Source organism: Akanthomyces muscarius, chromosome 5 (assembly GCF_028009165.1).
Source record: "Akanthomyces muscarius strain Ve6 chromosome 5, whole genome shotgun sequence".
Classification (NCBI taxonomy): domain Eukaryota; kingdom Fungi; phylum Ascomycota; class Sordariomycetes; order Hypocreales; family Cordycipitaceae; genus Akanthomyces; species Akanthomyces muscarius.
In genome coordinates, this window is record NC_079245.1 from 1423598 (window position 1) to 1446961 (window position 23364).

A 23364-nucleotide genomic window follows, 5' to 3' on the forward strand; every position below is an offset into this window, starting at 1 on the left:
GTATATGGCTGAGTAGCGACCAGGCACGGCATAATCAGATGTGAAGATACAGCCCCCAAAATAACACAGCGTCGGGACCTATTCAGATGGAGCGCGCCACCAACCCTGACAGCCCAGCTTGAATCCCGCTTACGAACAACTATATCACCCGTTTCTCGGCCAAATTACCATAACCGCACCCACTGGTCGATGGTTACGAGCCGGCCAAACGCAGTGATTTGTACAACGGCCTCGATCATTCGTATCGATGTCACAGCGAAGCCACCAAGTCCAACTGGGAATCCGAGCTTGCAATCGATTCTCTTATCTAGTCTCGCGCGAAAAAAGTTTTGGCTTTGCCCATCTTCCGCCCGACAAAGATGCTCCTATTCTTACTTATTGTGCTACTGCCGATCTGGTTGTTTATGGATGCATCTCCCTTTTACAGCTATGTTGACAGTATTTGAACAGAAGTACGACCTCAGCTCCAGAACTGTAGGTTTTGTATACTTTTGCCTAGGAATCGGATCTTCTATTGGTGGCTTGGTGCAATCTCAGATCGAATCATCATTCATTTGACGGCCAGCATGCGAGAGGAGGGAGGCCCAAGCATTGGAATGGCTTGTTCTGGTGGCTGGTTGCTTTAGCACTTCTACTGGTCTCGTTTCGCCCGGACAAACCTATTGCAATGAATCATATCCAGGATAGGACTATTTTTCATTGGTTTAGGAATGACCACAGTCATCACAAGTACAATTTACCATGTCATAATAAAATATTGTGTAAAAAACCTCATGCCTGCAACGCTTGTTTGGTAGATGCGTTCACTTAGTACGTAGCCTGGCAGCCTCTGCCGTTGGAGCTAGCGTTGGGCGCTCACTTCGTGCTGCATTCCTGGTTCTTGCTGGCTGGCCGGGCGCGTCACTGGTCGCATTTATCATTACCCTTGTGATGGGCCCAGTGCCGCGGTTTCTAACTTTTTTTTTTGGCGAGAGGGCTCGCAAAACAAGAACAAAAAAACAAGTTACGTTTCATGTCAAGTTCAAGATAATAAAGAATAGAAGACGCGAATGGGTTTGTTGTTCCCATACTACTGAGAATCAATTTGCAGCCGCCTGTACTGTACTGGACGTAGAAGTGGTGCCACAAACATGAGCTCACCGGGGCCACACTTCCGTTATTCCCCGAGGGCAGCTGGTAACCACAGCAAGGTCATGCAGAAAAAATCAAGACGGACGTTGGAGGATGATGCAAAAGTGGCAGGTTGCTGTAGCTATTGACGAAATAGAAATCTAAAATTATCTGGCATAAACTCAGTGACGTTCAACCCAACTCAATGGCTCTGAGGGCAGCCCGAGCTTGAGACCAATTGGCCAATGAGAAGTCGGCTGATTCCGCATCACTAATCACGTGATGGAATCAGGCCAGCTTTCCTTAGTCATCCGTGGAGCAAAGCTTCTTCCGGTGGTAAGAAATCGCCCAAGTCATGAGATTGCCTCTCGACAAGCCCAATCAGTTTCCCCGTGCTCCTTCCGAAAGACGACCTCGCACGACGGCCAACGCGCCAATTGCATCCATTCCGGCTTCATAATCGACAATCCTCCCCCCCCGACACAATGCTTCGCACGCAGGCCACGAATGTTCTGCGCCGGGCCGCGCCCCGTGCCTATTCCACCCAGGCCCTGTCCAACCCGACGCTCAAGAACATTGAGAAGAGATGGGAGGGCATGCCCCTCCAGGAGCAGGCCGACCTCTGGATGGCTCTCCGTGATCGCATGAAGGGCAGCTGGTCAGAGCTGACCCTTCAGGAGAAGAAGGCTGGTACGTGGTGCCCTTTTTTCCCATCAGCTCCTGTTGTAGCCAAGTCCCCTGCGGCGCCCTGAAAATACCTCCCGGGTTGCCGAGCTTAGCACCAGCCCGAAACACCAGCCACGGTCTCGCCAACAACAATGACCACGACGAACAATTCGCTGTAAAAGCTTTTATTTTCAGCCCATCGGACTTGTACAACATGCCAAGTGGTTCATAAGATCCGAAATAGTACATGCATAGTTGCCTATTCGGGCAATTGGCTGGATTCGATGGCGTGCCAGGCGCGCTAGTGTTGCATTCGCAGTTTACCTGCACCTGATCAGAGCAAACAAAAAAACTAACTCAAACCCTCTCAACAGCCTACTGGATTGCCTTTGGTCCCCATGGACCCCGCGCTACCGACCCTCCTGGCACCAACGCCCGCATCGCCTGGGGCGTCGCTCTCGGTGTCGGCGCTTCGATTGCCATCTTCGCTGCCATCCGCATGGTGGCCAAGCCCGCTCCTTACACCATGACCAAGGAGTACCAGGAAGAGTCCAACGAATTCCTCCTCGTACGTCACCACGCTCATGAAGGCGCTGTGCCTACCAAATACTTGTGCACGCTAACACGTCTCGCAGAAACAAAACGCCAACCCTGTCACCGGTATCTCTTCCGAGGGCTACACTGGCAAGGGTGTCGTCCAGTCTCCTCCCAAGGGCAACTAAATCGCCTCATAAAATATGCAAGACGCACTCTATCATTTCCTTTGTCATAGAAGAATGTGTGGACCGTGGGAAACGCAGGAATATTTCTCATGTGTAAAATGGGCCTAGAGCGTTTGGAGAACTGTTGGCGGATTGTCGAACGAAGCCGTGCCAGGGGGTGTAAATACTGTACCACAATGACAGAATCAAAAGAAGCAATTGTTTCCAATACACACAATTCATTTTCTCTATGCATTCGATATACGGAGGTCGCCTTCAAAATAAATGCGTCGACAGGGATCTTACCCCTGCTGCCACAGGCGCTAAGGTGGCAGGGGGTCAACACAGCCAATTTTTGTATGATAGAGCCCCTTTTTGACTTAACCAAAACACCTCAACGGTACCAATGACGAAGCATTCAGATATTGCAACGCGTGCGCTGGTAGTCAGCCTTAAGGCTTATGCTGGAAAGACGACCCTGGAGGTAGCTGGGTTGACTGGTCTATCGGCTTCCCAGGTCAATAGGCTGTACGCCCGGGCGATTGAACGTGGTTTTGATCCTGTTCTCCGACCAATTGATATCAAAGATGCATATCTTGAAGATACTCCCGGCCGTGGCCGGCCCTCCAAACAGACCTCAGAAAACAAGGACTTGATCGTAGCCAAGCTACAACTTGATAGGTTCGGCCGGGAAAAAACAGCTGCTGGTATCGCCGCTGAGCTAACTAACGAAGGAATACCAATGTCAGAGACCACAGTTCTTCGTATCTTAAAGAAGGCCAGGTTCCGGAAGACGAAGCCGACGAGGAAGCCTGGATTGACGAAGAAGATGCGCTCTGACCGGCTACAGTGGTGCCTAGACCATCAGGATTGGACCCTAGAGGACTGGAAGAAGGTTATCTGGTCAGACGAGACCTCTGTTGTTCTCCTCCATCGGCGGGGAGGATACCGTATCTGGCGGCAGCCAGAAGAAGCCTTCGTACGCAGCTGTATCCGGGAGCGATGGAAGGGTGCCTCGGAATTCATGTTCTGGGGTTGTTTTACCTACGATGAGAAGGGTCCCTGCCACTGCTGGGCTCCAGAGACTGCCCAGGACCGCCGCCTCGCTGAGGCGTACGTTGAGAAGATGAATCAGACACTAGAGCCGGCTGCGAAGGCCCAATGGGAATTGAATACACAGATGGGCCGGCTAGGTCTCCGTCAGAAGCCTGGCAGGCAGCCTCAATGGCGATGGAATACGAAGAATGGCAGGCTTGTACGAGGTGCCAAAAGAGGCATTGATTGGTATGCGTATCAGACGAAGGTTCTAGTACCTAAGTTGATCCCTTTTGCCAAAGCCTGCGAGGTAACGAGGCCAGGAACCCTCGTACAAGAAGACAAGGCTCCAGCACATAACCATTATATCCAACAACACATCTACAACCAACACCAGGTCCAACGCCTTCTTTGGCCTGGCAATAGCCCTGATCTTAATCCTATTGAGCCTGCCTGGCCCTGGATGAAGAGGAAGACTACTAAAAAAGGTGCTCCAAAGAGCCGGCAGGAAGCCGTCAAGGCCTGGCAGGAGGCCTGGCAGGAATTGCCTCAGGAGAGGATACAGGGCTGGATAGAACGCCTCCTCCGGCACGTCAAAGTCATCATTGAGCTGGAGGGAGGAAACGAGTACAAGGAGGGAAGGGGATGATCCTTACTAAATTTGGTTGCACTAGCCCATTCTAGCTTAGCACTCTTTACTAGCAATCCTTAGTGTCGACGCATTTATTTTGAAGGCGACCTCCGTATAGACGCTTGTGTTATTCGCTATACAAAGTTTGGCTGTGTGCTCTAATTTGTCCAAACTTAAATTGAAACTAGCAGCGGAGGCTCACCCACCGCTCTGTCCAGCTTCCCGTAGACGCTCAAAGGTTGTCGCCGGCTCAGCACTGTGACTGAGTTGTTCTTCCTCCATTCGCCGATCCACCTCGAACCGTCCATCCTTGGCCCAGTAGCCAGCCTTTTCGGTGCCATGGACGCAGCCCTCAGTGATGAGGACATAGGGCATCGGCGCATCAAACATGGGCTCACCGAGGATCCGCTCCATTTCCATCTTGAGCCCACGCGCCCCTGTGCCAGACTGCGATGCCCTGTCCGCAATAGCATATAAGGCCTTTTCGGTAAAGTAGAGGCGGGAGGGATACGTCTCAAACAGCGCCGTGTACTGCGCCACGAGACTGTTGCGCGGCTCCGTGAGAATGCGGAAGAGGTCCTCCTTTGATAGAGGGCTCAGAGCGCAGATGTTGTGCAGTCGTCCAATCAGTTCGGGAATGAAACCAAACTTTTGCAAATCAGCAGGCGTAGTCAGGTCCAGAGGCGCAAACGTCGAAGCTGTGTCGTGATGGGCCAAGTGCTTGTACAGCTGAGCAGGCAAGGCCTGCTGTTCGCCAGAAAGTGTCGTGCGCCCCTTGACCTCGCCACCAAAGCCCATGGTGGGCTTGGCAACCCTTTGAATGACACTCTTGTCTAGCCCAACAAAAGCGCCGCAGAAGACAAAGAGGATGTTTGTAGTGTCGATGGTATATTGGTCCACTTTGGCGGCTGGGGGTGCGGCCTGGGCTGTGCTGCTGGACGAGCCTCCACCATTATAGCTCGTCGTAATCGGCGGTGCGGAGCGGGAAGATCGATTGTCCTTTACATTGACTGTGACTTTCGTGCCTTCTACCAGCTTCAGCAGAGCTTGTTGGACACCCTCGCCACCCACATCACGACCTGTTGAAGTCTCGCGCCTGGCAAGCTTGTCAAACTCGTCCAATACGATGATGCCATGCTCCGTAGCTTTGATGTCGTAGTTTGCCTCTATCAGAAGCCTTTCCACACATGTTTCAACATCTTGGCCAATGTAACCAGCCTGTGTCAGAGAGTTACAATCGCAGATGGAAAATGGGACTTGAAGCTTCTTGCTCAGAGTTCTGCGCTTGTCAGCTGTCATCCATAATCAGTCAATTTTTGTGACATACTCCAGGATATATGTCTTGCCAACTCCAGTAGGTCCTATCAAGAGCAGGTTACTTTTGTCGATCTTGACGGTCTCATTGGCGGCTTGGTCCTCGGGAAAATATAAGTGATCTAACGATGGGGTTTCGTATTTGTCACTTTCGTAAAGCTCTCTGACCGATTCCGTGTGTCCTGGAAACTCATCTATGCCCATTAGAGACAATCATTTTGCAGGGCGGATTCCGCTGTCTTACCATCAACTGGATGAGCCTCACGACGCTTCTGATGAAGCTCTCGATCTCTGGCAAATCTTTGTCTCATAGATTTCTCTCGGACACTTTGCTCCTCGTGATCATGCTGATGCCTCCGACGAAGATTCTGGTAATGATTGAATATGGTCGAGCATATTGTCTTCTTTGCGCGGTCCTGACCGACAACGTAGTTGTCAACTCGCCTCTTCAGGTCTCGGGGATAAAACTGCGGCACTCCAAATCGCCGTTTATTAAACATTGGGCCTCGACCAGATTCCTCTGTGGGGTCGTAAGTGCCGATAAAGCCAGAATTCATGTCCGCCTGCCTGCTGGCAAGAACGGGACCGCTGGTTGACAGGCAGTGTGTGCAGCCCGGGAACGACGCCAGCCGCCGAGGGCGCCGGCAGCGCAGAGCTACCGGGTATATTGTCTGTGAGGGCCGAAGCATCGTGCCGTTTGCTCGGTAATGCTATAATGCTGTTGATGTCTGGCGTAGGTGCTTGATCGATTCGTGAATGTTGAGTCGGTTGGGTGGGCTATTCTCGGTGGGATACAACGACTGCCGACGGCGTCACGGCCAGCCAGGCGCGCCGGAGCGAGTTGTTAACAATATGGTGTATATCCAAGTAGATTGGGCACACCCCAGGTTGTTTGAAACGAGACAGTTGAATCGATTTTGGGTGCCAAGGTACCGGCGGATTGGCTGTGCCTGGTTATTGTCGGTGGGAAGTCTGCAACTGGTGTGCCGCCGATCTCGCATCCGTCGAGAGCTCCGAGCTCACTCGGTGGAAGTGGAATGCGGGGAAGATAGCCTGGAAGTCCACTGTAGCTTGGTGGTGCTTGGTGGTGTTTAGCGGTGTCTGGCGTCTGCCGCCTAAACCTTGCGCTGCCACATCGAGTTACAGGCGATCAAGCGGCATTATTACGTACCTAGGTACATGGAGGGCTTGAGGCCTTCGCGCGACTTCCTCGATAACTAGGTAACCAGTAAGTCGGCTTGCGAATAGTCGACATCCTGGATCAGATACGTTTACTTTGAGAGTATATCAACATCTCTTAATGAGAACATTTCAATGCGAAAATGTCTAGGCCTTTTAGTGTTCGAACGACATCTGAAGCAACGGATTTTGCACGCTCACATGTCACCTAGGTTTGCAACCCGTCACGGAGGATAATAGACTCTTGTAGAAGTGCTAATAATGGTATCCTCGTGGACTGTTACAGCTGCTGCGTGCCAGTCAGTACCTATTTTACTGGAGTACGTAGGCATGGGTTTGCTGCGGTTCTCCAGTGTCATCCACATTCTGATAGCCGTGACAGCAAGCTCCCTTTCGAAGGGCTGAAGTTTCTCGGCAGAGAGACGGTTTCTACGCAATGGATGGCTTCGGAGAGTCATTGGGCTAATTGATTTTGAAACGTACTTTCTCGTCGGTACTTTTTTCACTTCAAGCAATGAGGCTCAAACTCACAACTAGGAGCAACAGGGTTGAACTGGTGGCGCTGGAAAACCAGGCCAGGCTGGGAAAGCGGGCCTGGTCATCAAGTGTCCTACCCTACCTCAGAATGACATTGCGCGTCGGCCTACACTCTCAACAGACGGCAGCTGGAAATAGCTGGCAGTCACGATGAATGTGGTGGTTAGCTTAGCGATGTACTCATATTTTATTCAATCCAATACAGGTCTCGACTCATCCAGCGGCAGCTTGTCACATCTTTTACCAGTGCAACAGAACGCATCAGCGATAAGAATTCGTTAGCTACCTAACTAGGTAGATAGTATCAGTGACGCCACTGATGTGCAGATGGTTCGACTGGCGGCTAGGTTATTGCTTTGCCACTAAGTTACTAGCAGACCAGGCGTGACAGGCTGGCCAGACAGTGTTCCGAGTGGCGATTTGTTGAGCGATTGAGCTGTATCGATACTGTGCACGGTGTGCTGTGGGTAATGTGGTACCACCGTTTGCGGTGGCTGCATGCCTGCAAGCCTGCCAGCAGTCGCCCAGGTGAAAGCTAGCGCTGCCCGTCATCAGCGCCACGTCCAACCCAAGAAATTGCCCCTCGAACAGAATCTTGTTTCTTCGCTTGTCAACAGAAAAAATTTCAAGTTGCTCGATCCAATTTTGCATCAACAGTCGTCTATTTATCGGCTCTTTTTGCAAATTCGAGCACCAATTCCATTGAAGCACTGCTACGTCTTCAGCGCGGACTACTGCTTGCGATTGCTACCCCGCGTCATTAATAGCAGCTAACTGGAGCTTGCACGCCGCGTCTTGCAGCTATCATGGCAGCTACTGCGACTTCCGATATTCCTATTGATGGCACTGGTCCGTGGCCACTGCGATTCCCACTTGAACCGCGCTGACATTTTACAGGTGTCATCAAGCTAGATCCATGGCTGGAGCCTTTCAGCGACGCCCTGAAGCGTCGGTTTGGGAAAGCGCAAGACTGGATCAAGAAGATCAATGAATTGGAGGGTGGCATGGATACCTTCACCAAGGTACATCGTCCGACAACTCATTTTCGCATCACCACATAGTTGCTCACAAATCTCTAGGGATTTGACAAATTCGGCTTCAATGTACTGTCCAACGGCGACATTCAGTACAGGGAGTGGGCACCAAACGCCATCGAGGCATACCTGGTTGGCGAATTCAGTGAGTCGTCGTCAAACTGCATCATGAACTCGCAAATTAACTCGGGCCACAGATGAGTGGAATCAAACGTCGCATCCCATGACCAAGGATGCCTATGGATCATTCACAATTGTTCTGCCCTCGAATGCTGGCCAGCCTGCCATTTCACACAACTCCAAGATCAAGGTTTGTCTGCCAGTACTTTACTCGCCTTTAAATGCAGGGCTGACGCTGGCTTAAGATTTCTCTGGTTTTACCGAGCGGTGAGCGAGTAGACAGGATACCCGCGTGGATCAAATATGTCACTCAGGACTTGAGCGTGTCGCCTGTCTATGACGCACGCTTTTGGAACCCGCCCGTATCGGAAAGGTACCAGTTCAAGCACCCACGTCCGAAGAAGCCCGAGAGCGCGCGTGTCTACGAAGCTCATGTTGGTATTTCGACGCCCGAACAGCGAGTTGCTACTTACAAAGAGTTCACCCGAGACATGCTACCCAGAATTCAGAGCCTTGGCTACAACGTCATCCAGCTCATGGCCGTCATGGAACATGCTTACTATGCTAGCTTTGGATATCAAATCAACAACTTCTTCGCGGCTAGCAGCCGCTATGGTCCTCCCGAGGACCTCAAGGAGCTCATCGACACAGCGCACAGCATGGGCATCGTTGTCCTGCTCGATGTTGTCCACAGCCATGCGTCAAAGAATGTCTTGGATGGCCTTAATAACTTTGACGGAACTGATCATCAATACTTCCATGGTGGAGGCAAAGGTAATCATGACCAGTGGGACAGCCGTCTTTTCAACTATGGTCACCACGAAGTGATGCGCTTTCTGCTTAGCAACCTTCGGTTCTGGATGCAGGAATATCAATTCGATGGCTTCCGCTTCGACGGAGTCACTAGTATGCTGTACACTCACCACGGCATTGGGGCGTAAGTCTTGCTTCGCTTCTCTTACGTTAGCATGCTAACAAATGGCAGCGGCTTCTCGGGAGGTTATCATGAGTATTTTGGGCCGGATGTCGACGAAGAAGCCGTCGTCTATATGATGGTTGCAAACCAAATGCTTCACTCCTACTTTCCAGAGTGCATCACCATTGCTGAGGATGTATCTGGAATGCCTGCTCTGTGTGTTCCGGTGGATCTTGGTGGTGTCGGCTTCGACTACCGCCTGGCCATGGCAGTTCCCGACATGTGGATCAAGATTCTGAAGGAACTGCAAGACGAGCAGTGGGATCTTGCGAACATCTGCTTCACTTTGACAAATCGACGACATGGCGAGAAGACAATTGCATACTGCGAGAGTCATGACCAAGCGTGAGTAATCTCTAGCTTGCTTTAGAATTGTGCTACTAACACGAGGTAGCCTTGTTGGTGACAAGACATTAATGATGCATCTTTGCGACGCGGAGATGTATACAAACATGTCTACTTTGTCACCCTTGACTCCAGTCATTGACCGCGGTATTGCTCTGCACAAATTGATTCGACTGCTCACTCATAGCTTAGGTGGCGAGGGGTACCTCAACTTTGAAGGGAACGAATTCGGTCATCCAGAGTGGCTTGACTTTCCTCGCGAGGGAAACCAAAATTCGTTTTGGTACGCCCGACGTCAGCTCAACCTCACCGAAGACCATCTTTTGCGTTACCAATTCTTGAACACATTTGATGGCTTGATGAACAATTGTGAAGCAAAATACGGCTGGCTCCATGCGCCTCAGGCATACATTTCCCTGAAGCATGAAGGAGACAAGGTCATTGTATTTGAACGAGCCGGCCTCGTCTTCGTGTTCAATTTCCATCCCAACGAAAGCTACAGCGACTATCGAATTGGCGTCGATGTAGCCGGAACATACAAGGTGATCTTGCAGACCGACAGCAAGGACGTCGGTGGCCACAGCCGAATTGATGAAAGTGTTCGCTTTTTCACTACTCCGATGGAGTGGAATGGACGAAAGAACTGGACGCAGGTTTACATCCCGTCCAGAACGGCACTGGTAAGCCTAAGTTCATGCTGTCTTGGAAAGACAAATGCTAATTATCGTGAAGGTTCTGGCGCGCGAGGACGCCGTTGCCCAGTAATAATAAATTATGGGCTTCAATTCTCCACTCGAATTTGAGAACCTGAGCGACCATTTCGAGGCCAATATTTTTCTTCCCAGGGAGCGGGTTAATTCCATTCGGTCGTGAGCCAGGGTCCGCTGAGAGAATAATACCAAGTTGCTGAAGACTGCTGTTATTACTCGGTCCCCCCGGCAAGGGGCGCTAGCTGACTAGAGCCTGTTTCCTCAGGCACCACAGGATTAGGGAAGATGAGCTTGCTGGCGCGTGGCCATTACGGTCGGAACTCCCTAAATTCGCCGAGCATTTCGGAGTCGCACTGTATACTTCGAGTCTGGTGAGGCGCCCACGGAACAATAAGTACCTTATACAACGCTGCAACTGTACAGGATCTTCGAAAACCAGTCCTAAAAGCCCCAATGCACTTTAGTAAATGTTCAATTGATACCTCAACCTGTTTTTACGGTTGAATAAAATAGAGAACTGGCATTTCGGCCGAAACTCGTTTCGCTTTTCTGTCAGAGGGATTTCCCGGAAGGCTGGTGGCCAGGGACTCTCTGGCACTGTAGGGGGTACTGCGAATTTCAGCTTAGCGCTGCACGTGACTTGTAAGAAAGCTCTAACCGACGAAGTCCTCAGTTCCGGAGCAAAACTGCTCACTCTGCAAAAGTTCTCCCCAGGTTCAACCAATCTCTCTCCACTCCCATCACTGATCGCTCTCTGTCATCTGGCAAGATGTTCAAGAGGTACGTTGAAGGCATTGGAGCGTTTTTTTACTGCCCAATTGCGGCCGTTGCGCCAATTGGAGCGACGAAGCTGACCAACCTCCTTGTGTAGCGGCATTTCCTCATTCGCCCGCGCTGCCCGCCCGTCCTTCGCGACGGCGGCTCCTCGCCGTGCCATCCGACCTGCTTCTATCCGATTCCCTCTCAACAGCAGATTCGCGAGCACATCTGGTGTTGGTGATGGCAAGATTTACCAGGTGAGAAACGGTCGGTTCCGCGGAAACGGGGCGCTGAGCTAACCACAACATAACAGGTCATTGGTGCCGTCGTCGACGGTTAGTCTCGAATCAAACAGCGATGAGCTGCAATTGCAATTGCAATCGCGCCGACACGAATTCATAAATACTGATTACTTCTTTAGTCAAGTTCGACACCGCCAAGCTTCCCCCTATTCTGAACGCTCTGGAGACCCAGAACAACAACCAGAAGCTCGTCCTGGAAGTCGCTGTATGTAACTAACAATTAAGGAGATGGAAAAATTCGCAACTAACAAAGCTGTTTAGCAACACTTGGGTGAGAGCGTCGTTCGCTGCATTGCCATGGACGGTATGTCATTTTAGCGCCCTTTTTACTCGGAAGATTTGTGCTGACATTGCAAATTCAGGTACTGAGGGTCTCGTCCGTGGTGCCAAGGCTTCTGACACCGGTGCCCCCATCACCATTCCCGTCGGCCCTGCCACTCTCGGTCGTATCATTAACGTCACTGGTGACCCCATTGACGAGCGTGGTCCTATCAAGACTGACAAGTTCCTGCCTATCCACACCGAGCCCCCGGAGTTCATCGACCAGTCGACTTCCGCTGAGATTCTGATCACCGGTATCAAGGTCGTCGATCTGCTTGCCCCTTACGCCCGTGGTGGTAAGATTGGTCTGTTCGGTGGTGCTGGTGTCGGCAAGACCGTCTTCATTCAGGAGCTTATCAACAACATCGCCAAGGCTCACGGTGGTTACTCCGTCTTCACTGGTGTCGGTGAGCGTACCCGTGAGGGTAACGATCTGTACCACGAAATGCAGGAGACCTCCGTCATTCAGCTTGATGGAGAGTCCAAGGTCGCCCTGGTGTTCGGTCAGATGAACGAGCCCCCCGGTGCCCGTGCCCGTGTTGCCCTGACTGGTCTTACGATTGCCGAATACTTCCGTGACCAGGAAGGCCAGGATGTGCTGCTCTTCATTGACAACATTTTCCGTTTCACCCAGGCCGGTTCTGAGGTGTCTGCTCTGCTTGGTCGCATTCCCTCCGCCGTCGGATACCAGCCTACCCTCGCCGTCGACATGGGTCAGATGCAGGAGCGTATTACCACTACCAAGAAGGGCTCTATTACCTCCGTCCAGGCCGTTTACGTCCCTGCTGACGATTTGACTGATCCCGCCCCTGCCACCACCTTCGCCCATTTGGACGCCACCACTGTCTTGTCCCGTGGTATCTCCGAGCTGGGTATCTACCCCGCTGTCGACCCTCTCGACTCTACCTCCCGTATGCTTGACCCCCGTATCGTTGGTCAGGAGCACTACGACACCGCCACTCGCGTCCAGCAGATCCTCCAGGAGTACAAGGGTCTTCAGGATATCATTGCTATTCTGGGTATGGACGAACTTTCTGAGGCCGATAAGCTCACTGTTGAGCGTGCCCGTAAGATCCAGCGTTTCCTGAGCCAGCCTTTCACTGTTGCCCAGGTCTTCACTGGTATCGAGGGTGTTCTCGTCGACCTCAAGGACACCATTGCCTCGTTCAAGGCTATCCTGAGCGGTGAGGGTGACAGCCTTCCCGAGGGTGCTTTCTACATGGTTGGTGACCTTGCCTCCGCCAGAGTGAAGGGTGAGAAGATTCTTGCCGATTTGGAGAAGAACTAAGAAGCGTCCTTTGCTATAATAATACCAGAGGTGTAGAAGACGGGCCTGTGTATAGATCAGAGGAACGGAAGCCAGAGCGGTTTCTTCTAAAGCTCCTTTAAGTAGTCTCTTTTGTGGGCTGTGTACCAAGAAATCAACAAAATTCCTCTTGTATTGAATGGAGTTTCCTTTGTTAACATATATATCTTCCCTATCATCTAGAGCCAGTGAATGTGCAATTGTGACTGCTTTGAACATGGATAAGCTTGGGGCCACGACTGATGGAGAAGCACTCCTAGGAGTGTCGCAAGATCGGAGTGTATGAAGATGCCTGCGCGGCAAAGCCGCTCGCTATATTGACAAATCCTATTCGTAACGCTACTGAAGGTGAATGTAAAACGCTGCAAAAAAGAGATATGAAGAACACTACCGGGATATTCGCTAATGAATAGAAATGGATAGCAAAGCTTCGTTCATTTTTGGTTGGAAGCAGTATCCAGGACCGCCAAGCTCCCGCATCTTTGTAGTGAAGCGTTTTCACATCTGCTGGCCCCTGAGGTCACTGCGCCAGAGTGCGACATCAACCCCTCCTGGCATAGTTTCGTTAAAAACGAGATCAGGATTCTCTGCTATGGTGGCTCGTCCTTTATCGTCAACGAAAGTATCCCGAGCACTGTCATATAGCATTTCTTCCGGGGTGAACGCCCTGGTTGATGGTTCGTGTACCCAAGTTTCATCGCTCAACAGTAAACGGCCAATCTGATCAGGATCGTCAATGTCCTTCGCGGCGATTGGCACTTGAATATCAGAGGATCTCTGGGGGCCAAGAGCGGTCACTAAATCCTGAATAGATCTTTGACCGACATTCTCCATCCACCATACCCGAGTCGTGAGTTTCATGAATACAGCATAATGCGCCACAATCACCAAGGCTCTCCAGCGTCTTTCCAACGCAAGTTCGACGAATTCTTTCGGGATAAAGGTAACCCATGTTATGATCCTTAATCTCATCATTGGACTTAGTCCATCTTTCAAGGTGTGATACAGCGCACCCAGATAGCGTAGTGTCTCGTGGTAGATCGCATGGCCTTCAGCATTTGGACAAAGCTCCACCAGGTCTTTGAGAGATTGAGGGACATGCTCGTATCCCGCTCCGGGATTGACTGGCGGTCTGTAAAACAACTTCGAAAGACCACTGCTGATGAGGCCGGGCACTGTGATGCGTTCTATCATGACACCGATTCCGCCCCATAACTTCATCCAATTGACGATAAAAAGGTCGTATATCGAATCTTCGTCTCTGAAGTTCCGTGACGATACAGCTGTCATAAGAAGGGACGCAATCACAAGATGTGGGAAGGACTCCGGGTCGGCCACCTCCATGTCCATTAGGAACTGCATGGTTGCAACATGGGAGTACTCATCAGCCAATCGTGATATCAAGTCAGGATCTCCTGCGATTTCTCTCTGTTTTATATGGAGAGCAGAAATTGCCAAGACGCAATTCATGAGAGATGTCAATTCAAAGCTGTGGCGAATGGCAATCTCTCTAAGAATATTGTCAGAGTGTCGCCTGTCTTGAGGATCGACGTTGAATGACGTGCTGGTATGTAACTTGAAATGCCGCAAAAAGTGCGACTGAGTAGCGCCGTCTGAACCTTGGGGCATAAAGAATGGGTGTGCGCGCTTTTGAGGCTCATAGGGTTGAATATTTATTCTGGTAACGAACTTGTCAAGTAAAGCGGAAAGGGCATTGTCTCGCAATCGGTATATGGCCTCGATTTGCTCCGGGCTGGAGTAATATTTCGCGGACTGCGGACTCTCCAATACTTTAGAGATACCATATTCATACTCCATTATATCTGCGAGCTGATTCAGCTTCTGCGGTTCTGTGAGTTTCTGGAATCTGGATGGCTGGTACAGGCGCTGAAGCGTTGAGAGAACCGGAGGTGAGTCCCATGACGACAGCTGCTCCTGGACTTGTGCCGAAGGCGGATACGGTCCTGGCAGCGTCTGCAGAGGAAACGAACCCGGCTGGAACTCTCTGAGATGCGTCGATAGAAGTGCAAGCGGGTGTGGTTGTTGAGGTTGAGGCCGCGGGTGCCGCAGAAGCATATCCCGTTGAGACGGCTGCGGCGAGACCCGTAGAGGCATCGCCTGTTGATACTCGCAATTTTCTCTTCTGTTCAGACAGGCGCTGCAGCTGGGCCTGCCTTCATTGCACTTAACTTTGCGTTTTTTGCAGTTGGCGCAGCCAGTCCGTGTCTTCTTGTGTGGTTTCTTGATATGATACGGCTTACCCGTCACTTGAGACGGATCGTCGGGCGGCGTCGCTGACATTGTGCGAGCGTTGGCGTTCGGGAGGATGCTAGCTCGTGAAAGTCTGCGGGAGTGCTGATGGATTGGGTCCGTGTCAACTCGTCGTGAGGGCGATTTCGCAGCAGTCAGAGCTGATTGTTCAGAGCTTGACTCTTACGAAGTCGGCCTGGTGCTCAGCTGGAGCCGTAATATTTGGTACGATAAAGCGATGTGGCTTGGACTGAAGGCTTTTTTGGAGTTGCTTCCACGTCCGTTTCTTGAACTTGGCGTCGGGATCGAGAGCTGACGATGAGGGCTGGCCAACGTAACGTCATGACAGGTAGCTCTTGCTCTCAGTGGTCGCTGCCACTAGCCTAGCCTGGGCAAGTTCATTGGAGCGCGGCCCTTGGCCATTGGACTTCTAACCGGGGCATCCCCTACCTGTTGCCTGGTAATAAACTGCAGCGCTATAGGTAGCTTGCTCTATAAAAACAGGCCAGGGTAGTTAAGATGGAGTCTGTTCGGGCGCTCGCCTTGGGCGGCCACTCAATGTCTGTGACACTGCTGCGAAAAGTGGCATCGCCTCTAGCCAAAGACAACCAACACGCGCCCAAGAATTTCAGGCCAAAATTCACAGTGTGTTACAGAATATCGAAATGTCAACGAATGTATATGTTTTTGGATGGAATGCTTTGCGTCGACTGCAAGGCACATTTCCAGCCCTTCACATGTGGTTCCAGGTATGCTAAGATTATGCCAGTTTCCTGTACGGGTAGCCTCCGAATTGCCAGGCCCGCAGGAAAGTGTAGAAAACGAACTCTCGTTTGCAATTCGCTGTTGAAAAGTGCACCGGCTTGGGAGTGTTTGTGGACTTCAGCCTTGACCGCGTATTTCAGCTCCAACGCGCGATATACAAATCGTAAGATCAGGCACCTACCTTGCAGCCTTGAGCATCATATCCGAGTCGTTTTCGACAAGGCTCTGGGGAGGATCTCGAGTCTGCAGAGTGTGTCTAGCTTTAGAATCGAGTCTGCGTTCTCGACTCTCGCCAAAGCTCATCCATTTTTAGCCAACTTGGACTGGCAATCGGGCTACGGCACAAACTCCATCGACATCTTGGTAGTTGAAGGGGTAACGGAGCAATGTTTGGGCACCTAAGTTAGCCGTCGCGTAATGATATAGGTAGGATTCGAGACGCTGCTTCTCCAAGTGACTCATTGCTTTATGCAGTATGAGTACGAAGCCGGAAGAAGCCGAGGGTCGTCAAGCTGGCGATACACGGACTTTCCCAGAAGAAGAAGCTCATTCGGAGCGTTGCTGAAGCTTAGCAGGACCAGTTGTTGCTACACAGGATGTATGGACATCTGTTTGCGAGTGTCAATTCTAAATCAGTAATTCATCTGCAAGTGTGCATTAAACTAGCTAGCGCGCCCCGGGAGCCACCGTTGAGCTAAAGGGAAAAAGTTATGCTCGGGTCAGCTTGACACGAGTTGTCAATAAGTAAATACATGTGCTGACCGTAAAGTATCTTAATAACGCTGAAATTATACCGTGTCTGCCATGCACAAAGCCAAGTCAAGTAGAGAACGATCTACCGCGCGATCAAACAGTCGTTGAACAGTTTGGACTCGCTCACGTAATCCAAAAAAATGGTGCCAATCTAATTTATCAGATCGAGCCATGCATCTTTGACCACCGTCAAGATCAGCTAAGTGCCTCCGCTACGCGCAAGCAAGTCAATTCAGACATTCTAGTTTGAGGCTCGTGAGCGCTATTTGACTGGCCCCAACGCAGCCTGCGCTGGTGGCGGCTCACCGCTCGTATGCACTTCCCATCGCTCAGAGGCGTCCCGACTGTTGTGCTCGCCGCTGGAGCGCAGAGAGGCCAAGCGTCGCATCGTCGATTCCATGCGTCAGCCCGCCGATGCAGTGGTTTGGGCAACGGTGGCCGGCCATCCGAGGAATCGGCGACTGAACACGACGGCGAGACCGAAGCGCAAGGCAGTGGAGAAGCCTCTGGAGGACGGTCGAGGTCAACAGTAACGAGCTCGCTGAGGAATCGGCAAACTCGACGCAAAGCAGCGTCTGCCCTCCCTCCGGTCGAATTGCCGAACAGCTTTCTCGAACAAAATGTAACAATATACAACGAAGCAAGCCAGCCCCGGCTTCCACCCGCCCTAGCTGAAGATGCCAAGCGCGAAAAGGTATCTCGACTTTTTCTTTCTCCAAACACCGACGCCAAAGCCTCGAACGAAGCTATTGAGAATTATTTCGAAACGGCCGTCGAAAAGCTGCTACTTCGAAACTGCGAACTGGCCACCGACTTTACACAACGCCAAACAGGCGAGGACAGGGTTAGGTGGGAGTCGCCAGAAACCATTGCCAAAGTCGTCAGGACATGGGATATGATACTGGACGCTTCTTGGCATCTAATTGATGCTCTGTACCCTGCGCGCCAGGCAGAATATGTATACAAGAAGAGACCCTTTTGGTGGTGGCACATTCACAAAGACTTTGATCACCGGAGCAATGCCTTTCGCGACCAATTTGTCTCCCTTGGCGTGTCGCTTGACCATAATCTCACTGCTGGAGAGCATCTCGACGTCCCTCTCTCCCATGCGCTTGCTGGGTTTCATGTAGATACCTTCGTGGCTCTGCAAAGTGCTGTCGCGCGAGACCTGAACGCGAAAGCTCCCTCAAATTTCGACGCCAAGACCGGCAAGCGCCCTCTGAACATATTATCGCTTTCCGGCTATGGTGGCAAGGCCATTGCGCAATCAATTGCTACTCAGATGGCGCATGGGGGCTTCGATCTGATACACCTGGACGCCCAGGACCTATCACTTCTCGTCGGAGAGTATCTCGGCCAGCACTGGGCGTACTCCCGCGGCGCAGTGTCCATGATGGGGTTCCGTGCGGCCGAGCTCAACGGCAAACTGATCCAGGATCCCGAAATTGCCATCCGACAGGCATCGGAAGATGACGACATGGACTCGGAATCAGTCTTGAGCGCCCGCGTTGCAGCCGCAGGAAATTTCGAGGAAGACCTTCAGAAGCTCAAGCAAGGTGGTTTCGACTGCTTCGGAAAATGGGACACATTAAAGATTGACAAGCTTCTTGATCAAATCCTTCAATCGGCCAAGAACAAAAAATCAGCAGGCAGTCGCCCAGTGCTGCTCCATCTGCACGATGTTGTTGAGCTATCCATGACCCTGGAAGGATCATTCATACTTGCCCGCCTACGTGCTCTCGTCGATACCGCATGGCAAAATGGTACCCAAATTGCCATTTTTGGAACGTCTTCGAGTGAGACTCCCTCGGATGATTACCAGAACGCCGTTCGCGACCTGGCCTTTGGAGAATTTGTAGTCAGTCGTCACTTGCAGCTGAACCAAGGCCACATCATCAAAGGCTCCAAGAAGACGCAAGGAGAAATGCCCGTTGACTTGCAGACTACGGATTACTTCTTTGAGAATATCCAAAATATTCGGCGGATGATGCAGGCTCTTCAGCCAAATGGCGGCGCCAACGCGGAAGCCGTTGAGACGACATTGCTTGAATATTTACGTTCTGCCAATGCGCAGCAGTCAACATTCAGAGGAGGCATTCTCCCAATCCCCGAAGTATATCATCTGGCACAGGCATTAAACTCGAACAGCAAAGACATCGAAAACTCTGCTCGCAGCGCTTTTATGGAGCGATTCATCATGGGGCCCTTGCGGCCGCAGTTAGGCCAGAAGTACCTGGATGAAGCAGCTCATGATCATATTTCGTCGGCTGGCGAAACCCAAGGTCCGAATGAAGACGTCAAGTCAGAGACCAGGGCCACAGCAAAGCTGAATGAATACGAGAAGCGTATACAATCCGGCCTAATCAACAAAGAAAATCTACGAACTACCTTTGGAGATATACATGTACCTGCAGAGACCGTCACCGCCCTCAAGCTTCTCACTTCGTTGGCACTAGTACGTCCGGATGCCTTCTCGTACGGTATCCTGGCAGCAGACAAGATACCGGGCTGTCTACTTTATGGTCCTCCTGGAACTGGTAAAACCATGCTCGCCAAAGCGGTCGCCAAGGAGAGCGGCGCGAACATGCTGGAGATTAGCGGTGCCACAATCAATGACAAGTGGGTTGGCGAAAGTGAAAAGCTGATCCGCGCCGTCTTTACACTTGCCAAGAAATACTCACCCTGTGTCGTCTTCATCGACGAAGCAGACTCGCTGCTGGCCAACCGCAGCATGTTTAGCAACCGGCCCTCGCATCGCGAGCACATCAACCAGTTCCTCAAAGAGTGGGACGGCATGGAGGAAACGAATGCCTTTATCATGGTGGCAACCAACAGGCCGTTTGACCTGGATGATGCCGTCCTTCGTCGCCTCCCGCGAAAGCTCCTGGTCGATCTCCCTCTCCGAGACGACCGCGCCGCTATCCTGAAGCTGCTCCTCCGCGACGAGACGCTGGACGGCTCCGTCTCCATCGACGACTATGCCGAGCGCACGCCGTACTACTCGGGCTCTGACCTGAAGAATGTTTGCGTCGCCGCCGCCATGGCCGCGGTGGAGGAGGAAAACGAAATGGCCATGAAGCACAACGGCCCCGAGCCGTTTGAGTACCCCGAGAAGCGCACCCTGCGCAGCGAGCACTTCGAGAACGCGATGAAGCAGATCCCGGCGAGTATCAGCGAGGACATGTTGTCGCTCAAGATGATTCGCAAGTTTGACGAGGACTACGGGAACCGCAGGCGCGCGAAGAAGAAGTCGATGGGCTTTGGCATACTGGATGAGAAGCTCGTGACTGACGCGCATGAGGCACGTATCCGTAGGTGAAGAAATGAAAAATAGAAAAAGGGCACACAACAATCTGGGATGTACATAACGCTATACATGCATGGAAAAAGAGGCGAAGTCTGCCTCGCCTCTTGCATTTCTAGATTGAAGGAGTCGCGCGGCGACGCTGTTGCTTGTTACATTAGTATAGATGTGTGATATGGATTGGCTAGAAACGGCCATGTAATTGTATATGAAATGAAATGGATTGCCGCTGGTTTTTGTTTCCTAAAATACAACTAATCTACTCCCGCGTGATGCTTGATGGCAAACCAAAATTATCAATACCAAGGATTTCCCCTCTCGAAATTATAAAATTACCTGATCATGTCTCGGTAGATAGCTGCACGCCCTCTGCAGCTAGCGCTCGCGAGTAATCAGCCTGGGCCCTCTCGAGGGCGTCGAGTGTGGGCTGCATCATCTTGATGACGGCATCGTGGCCGCCGCCCACCATGTCCGACTTCCACCGAATCTTCTTGCCCGTCTTCTCAAAGTGGTCACGAATCTCCTGCTTGGTCTTGCGGATGGTTTCGTCGCGCTCCTTGCCGGCGTCGTCGGCAACGACCTGGATGCGGCTCGTCGAACGCTTCAGCGACTCGGCGAGGTACTGCAGCTCGCCGGCGCGGTCGGGATCGCCCGAGAGGAACGCGCCCCAGAATTGGTGCAGGAACTCCACCGTGGTGGCGTGCGTCAGCGTGCACCGCTCGACAATCTGGGCGGGCAGTCCCATGGGCGTCGACGCGTCCGAGGCGTGGCCGTACTTTTGCGAGCGCTGCTGGAGAATGCCGCTCAGCACGTCCTTTTCGGCACCAATGATGGCGCGGCGCGAGCTGCTCTGGTTTTTCTTCGAGGTTTCCTCTTCTTCACTGTCGCTGCCATCGTCAAAGCTGATGGCGGCCTGCAGGTCCATGCCGGCGTTGGTGTCAATAGCCACGCCTTTGAACACGCCTTGCATTTTCAGCAAGACGGTGGCAGGATTCTGCTTCGCAAAGATTTTGACGTTGCTGGATGGCGATGAATCGTGCTTTGAAAAGAATTTGTTCTGCTCTTTGACATTCAGCATGATGCGATGCTCCTGAGCATCGCCGCGCAGATCCCGCAGCGCCAGTTCCCTGTAGTATTCGGCCCTGTCATCATCTGGAGTATCTGACGGCGCGACATTTGCCATGATCTTCTCACTGAGACTGTTCAGGGTCTGTACAATGGGAATATTCGCTCTAGGTCGCATTTCGACGTCCTTGGCGTTACCGCTTTTGAATCCTCCCTGATTCTCTTCGTTTGCCTCAATGTCAATGATGTGAGGAACTTGCTGCGACATAATTTTGCTTTGGACATTTTGCAAATTCTCGTTGACGTCGTATTTGTCAAATATGGCGTCGTTTGTGTCATTATCGGTGAAACGCTCTCCTCGTAGCTTCTTTGACAGTCGACTCAGGAAGAACCTGGACCAAAAGTCGGCTTCGGATAGCTTTGGTACGTTTTCATTGTATATGCGCTTTACGAGCGGATGCTGAGCAAATATCATCTGGACCTGCTCGACGCTGATATTCAGTTTCATCTCACCATCCACTGTTCGCGGTTTGACTGTTGAGAGGACATTATAAGGGCCTTTCTTTTGATTTGACTCGATGGCGTGTGCTCGCAGCAAGTTTGTCCTCGTGGACCAGAATTGTGAGTTGAATGCGGCGACTGAGATCGATTCCGGCTTGGTAGAAAGTGCATCCATGTAAGTTTCATTGAGGCCAAGGTCCTTTTTCATGAGGGACCGCTGCAGCTCAATGTCATTCTTCAGATGCTGGTCATCGAACCACCGAGTCGAGGACTGCTGTGTGTTGACGGCATTCGCAAATGTCATTGTTGCTGAGGCACTGCCGCCAGTACCAGAGGCCCCTTGTGGCGTAGAGGAACCAGCCGGGCGTGGCACATTCGGGTCTCCGCTTCGGACTTCTGACAGCAATCGAGAGAGAACATCTTTGAAAGAAGTTGCTTCTTTTTTGGCCTCGTCGGTGTTAAAATGAAAGAGATATGTTATAGCATCACCGCCGCTGGGATTTTGCTCAAATATTTTCAGCATCACCTTGGGAGCCCCATCAGGCGTCTGCTGCAAGTCTGGAAATCTTGATCAGCAACCATATATGTGCAATATTGGGATTTGAAGTGACGTACTGGTTATCTTGGGCACGGGCAGCGACACGGTGGGAGGACCACCAGAGTTGGGTGTCCATGTCACCGTTTGAAGATCGGGGGTGATTGTCAGGATGCCGTCTTTTTTCTTGTACAGAGTGCGGCCAACTGGAGTCGTCGCCATAATAGCCTCGAGTAGGCACTAGAGATGCCGGGCAGCGCCTGTGACTCAATCCGCTTCACAACAAGCACATGCGCGCATGTGAGCTCATGCAGCTCGACTGAGGTCTCGTGAGGACCTAAGGTTTTCTATTAGGCTGCTTTACCGAATGGGGATCCTGCGCGATGGCTGAAGAGAGTTGCAATTCCGTCGCAAAACTCGATATCTTGCACAAAAATGCGACGGGTGTTAGCGTCGAGGCAAACGATGCACGATGATGACGGATAGGCAGGTATTGAAACAAGTGTTGGCCTTTGGTGAGGGCGAATGATATGTGCAGATTAGGTGGGACTTGGGCGTGTGGCGCCAACTGCGGCGAGGCCAAGTCACCAGCCTCAAGTGGGTTATGGGTGGCTTGGCTCAGCGGAAAATTGTTTGTCTGTGCTGTGGCAGCTTTTTTTTATTTTACGTACAGCGCACAGGGGCTGGAACGAATCGGCGGCCCAGGCTTGCTACGGATGGGTTAGGGGGAAAGGCCGGAATGAAACGAGGCGAGTATGAATTCTGGCACTGTATGAAACGCTGAATATGACGCGTAGATTACAGTAGCAATTGCTACCTAGCAGTGCACACTGCCTAGCGGAAACCTCAGGAGCGAGTGGTTCCAGCTACCTGAACTTATTAGTCGGCGACTGTGTTGCCCTGAGAGCTGCACGCTGCGGCCAAGAAGTCGGCTACTGGAGGATGCTGTGGCAGGACGACCAGGGCGACCACAGGGCGACCAGGGCGTGCCGGCGCGTCCGAGAATGCTGCTGTGTTGGCGGCCCCAGTGTGGCAGGCAGCCCGCCCGCCCCCGAAAAGTGCCACAGCGCCACCGAAAAAGTCCAGGCGACGCACCAAATGGGCAAGGTGACTCCCGTGCACCGTCATGCTTTTCGTGGAGCCCC

At 51.8% G+C, this 23364-nt stretch overlaps 8 protein-coding genes across 8 annotated transcripts; 4 read left to right on the forward strand and 4 right to left on the reverse strand.

The window, feature by feature from the left end:
- Nucleotides 1–1595: 1595 nt before the first annotated feature.
- LMH87_009758 (uncharacterized protein) lies at nt 1596–2498 on the forward strand (the record flags this gene model as incomplete). The annotated part of the gene is made up of 3 exons (XM_056196810.1): nt 1596–1800; nt 2151–2344; nt 2412–2498. The coding sequence occupies 3 exons, from the start codon at nt 1596–1598 to the stop codon at nt 2496–2498; spliced, it is 486 nt and encodes a 161-aa protein (XP_056053921.1).
- A 176-nt stretch (nt 2499–2674) lies between these two features.
- Nucleotides 2675–3317, forward strand: LMH87_009759 (uncharacterized protein; the record flags this gene model as incomplete). Its single annotated transcript, XM_056196811.1, has 3 exons — nt 2675–2834; nt 2900–3158; nt 3212–3317. The coding sequence occupies 3 exons, from the start codon at nt 2675–2677 to the stop codon at nt 3315–3317; spliced, it is 525 nt and encodes a 174-aa protein (XP_056053922.1).
- Nucleotides 3318–4341: 1024 nt separating this feature from the next.
- Nucleotides 4342–5768, reverse strand: LMH87_009760 (uncharacterized protein; the record flags this gene model as incomplete). The annotated part of the gene is made up of 3 exons (XM_056196812.1): nt 4342–5422; nt 5471–5651; nt 5702–5768. 3 exons carry the CDS (start codon nt 5766–5768, stop codon nt 4342–4344), a joined length of 1329 nt encoding a protein of 442 aa, XP_056053923.1.
- Nucleotides 5769–7979: 2211 nt separating this feature from the next.
- Nucleotides 7980–13028, forward strand: LMH87_009761 (uncharacterized protein; the record flags this gene model as incomplete). The annotated part of the gene is made up of 16 exons (XM_056196813.1): nt 7980–8022; nt 8071–8195; nt 8253–8352; nt 8405–8517; nt 8573–9264; nt 9313–9648; nt 9698–10328; nt 10381–10409; nt 10624–10729; nt 10782–10821; nt 11063–11138; nt 11230–11374; nt 11431–11452; nt 11539–11624; nt 11681–11723; nt 11782–13028. 16 exons carry the CDS (start codon nt 7980–7982, stop codon nt 13026–13028), a joined length of 3834 nt encoding a protein of 1277 aa, XP_056053924.1.
- Nucleotides 13029–13544: 516 nt separating this feature from the next.
- LMH87_009762 (uncharacterized protein) lies at nt 13545–15347 on the reverse strand (the record flags this gene model as incomplete). The annotated part of the gene is made up of 1 exon (XM_056196814.1): nt 13545–15347. One exon carries the CDS (start codon nt 15345–15347, stop codon nt 13545–13547), a length of 1803 nt encoding a protein of 600 aa, XP_056053925.1.
- A 709-nt stretch (nt 15348–16056) lies between these two features.
- On the reverse strand, nt 16057–16523 carry LMH87_009763 (uncharacterized protein; the record flags this gene model as incomplete). The annotated part of the gene is made up of 3 exons (XM_056196817.1): nt 16057–16183; nt 16243–16304; nt 16410–16523. 3 exons carry the CDS (start codon nt 16521–16523, stop codon nt 16057–16059), a joined length of 303 nt encoding a protein of 100 aa, XP_056053926.1.
- A 604-nt stretch (nt 16524–17127) lies between these two features.
- On the forward strand, nt 17128–20133 carry LMH87_009764 (uncharacterized protein; the record flags this gene model as incomplete). The annotated part of the gene is made up of 1 exon (XM_056196818.1): nt 17128–20133. The coding sequence occupies one exon, from the start codon at nt 17128–17130 to the stop codon at nt 20131–20133; it is 3006 nt and encodes a 1001-aa protein (XP_056053927.1).
- A 325-nt stretch (nt 20134–20458) lies between these two features.
- LMH87_009765 (uncharacterized protein) lies at nt 20459–22441 on the reverse strand (the record flags this gene model as incomplete). Its single annotated transcript, XM_056196819.1, has 2 exons — nt 20459–22242; nt 22300–22441. 2 exons carry the CDS (start codon nt 22439–22441, stop codon nt 20459–20461), a joined length of 1926 nt encoding a protein of 641 aa, XP_056053928.1.
- Between the last annotated feature and the right edge of the window lie 923 nt (nt 22442–23364).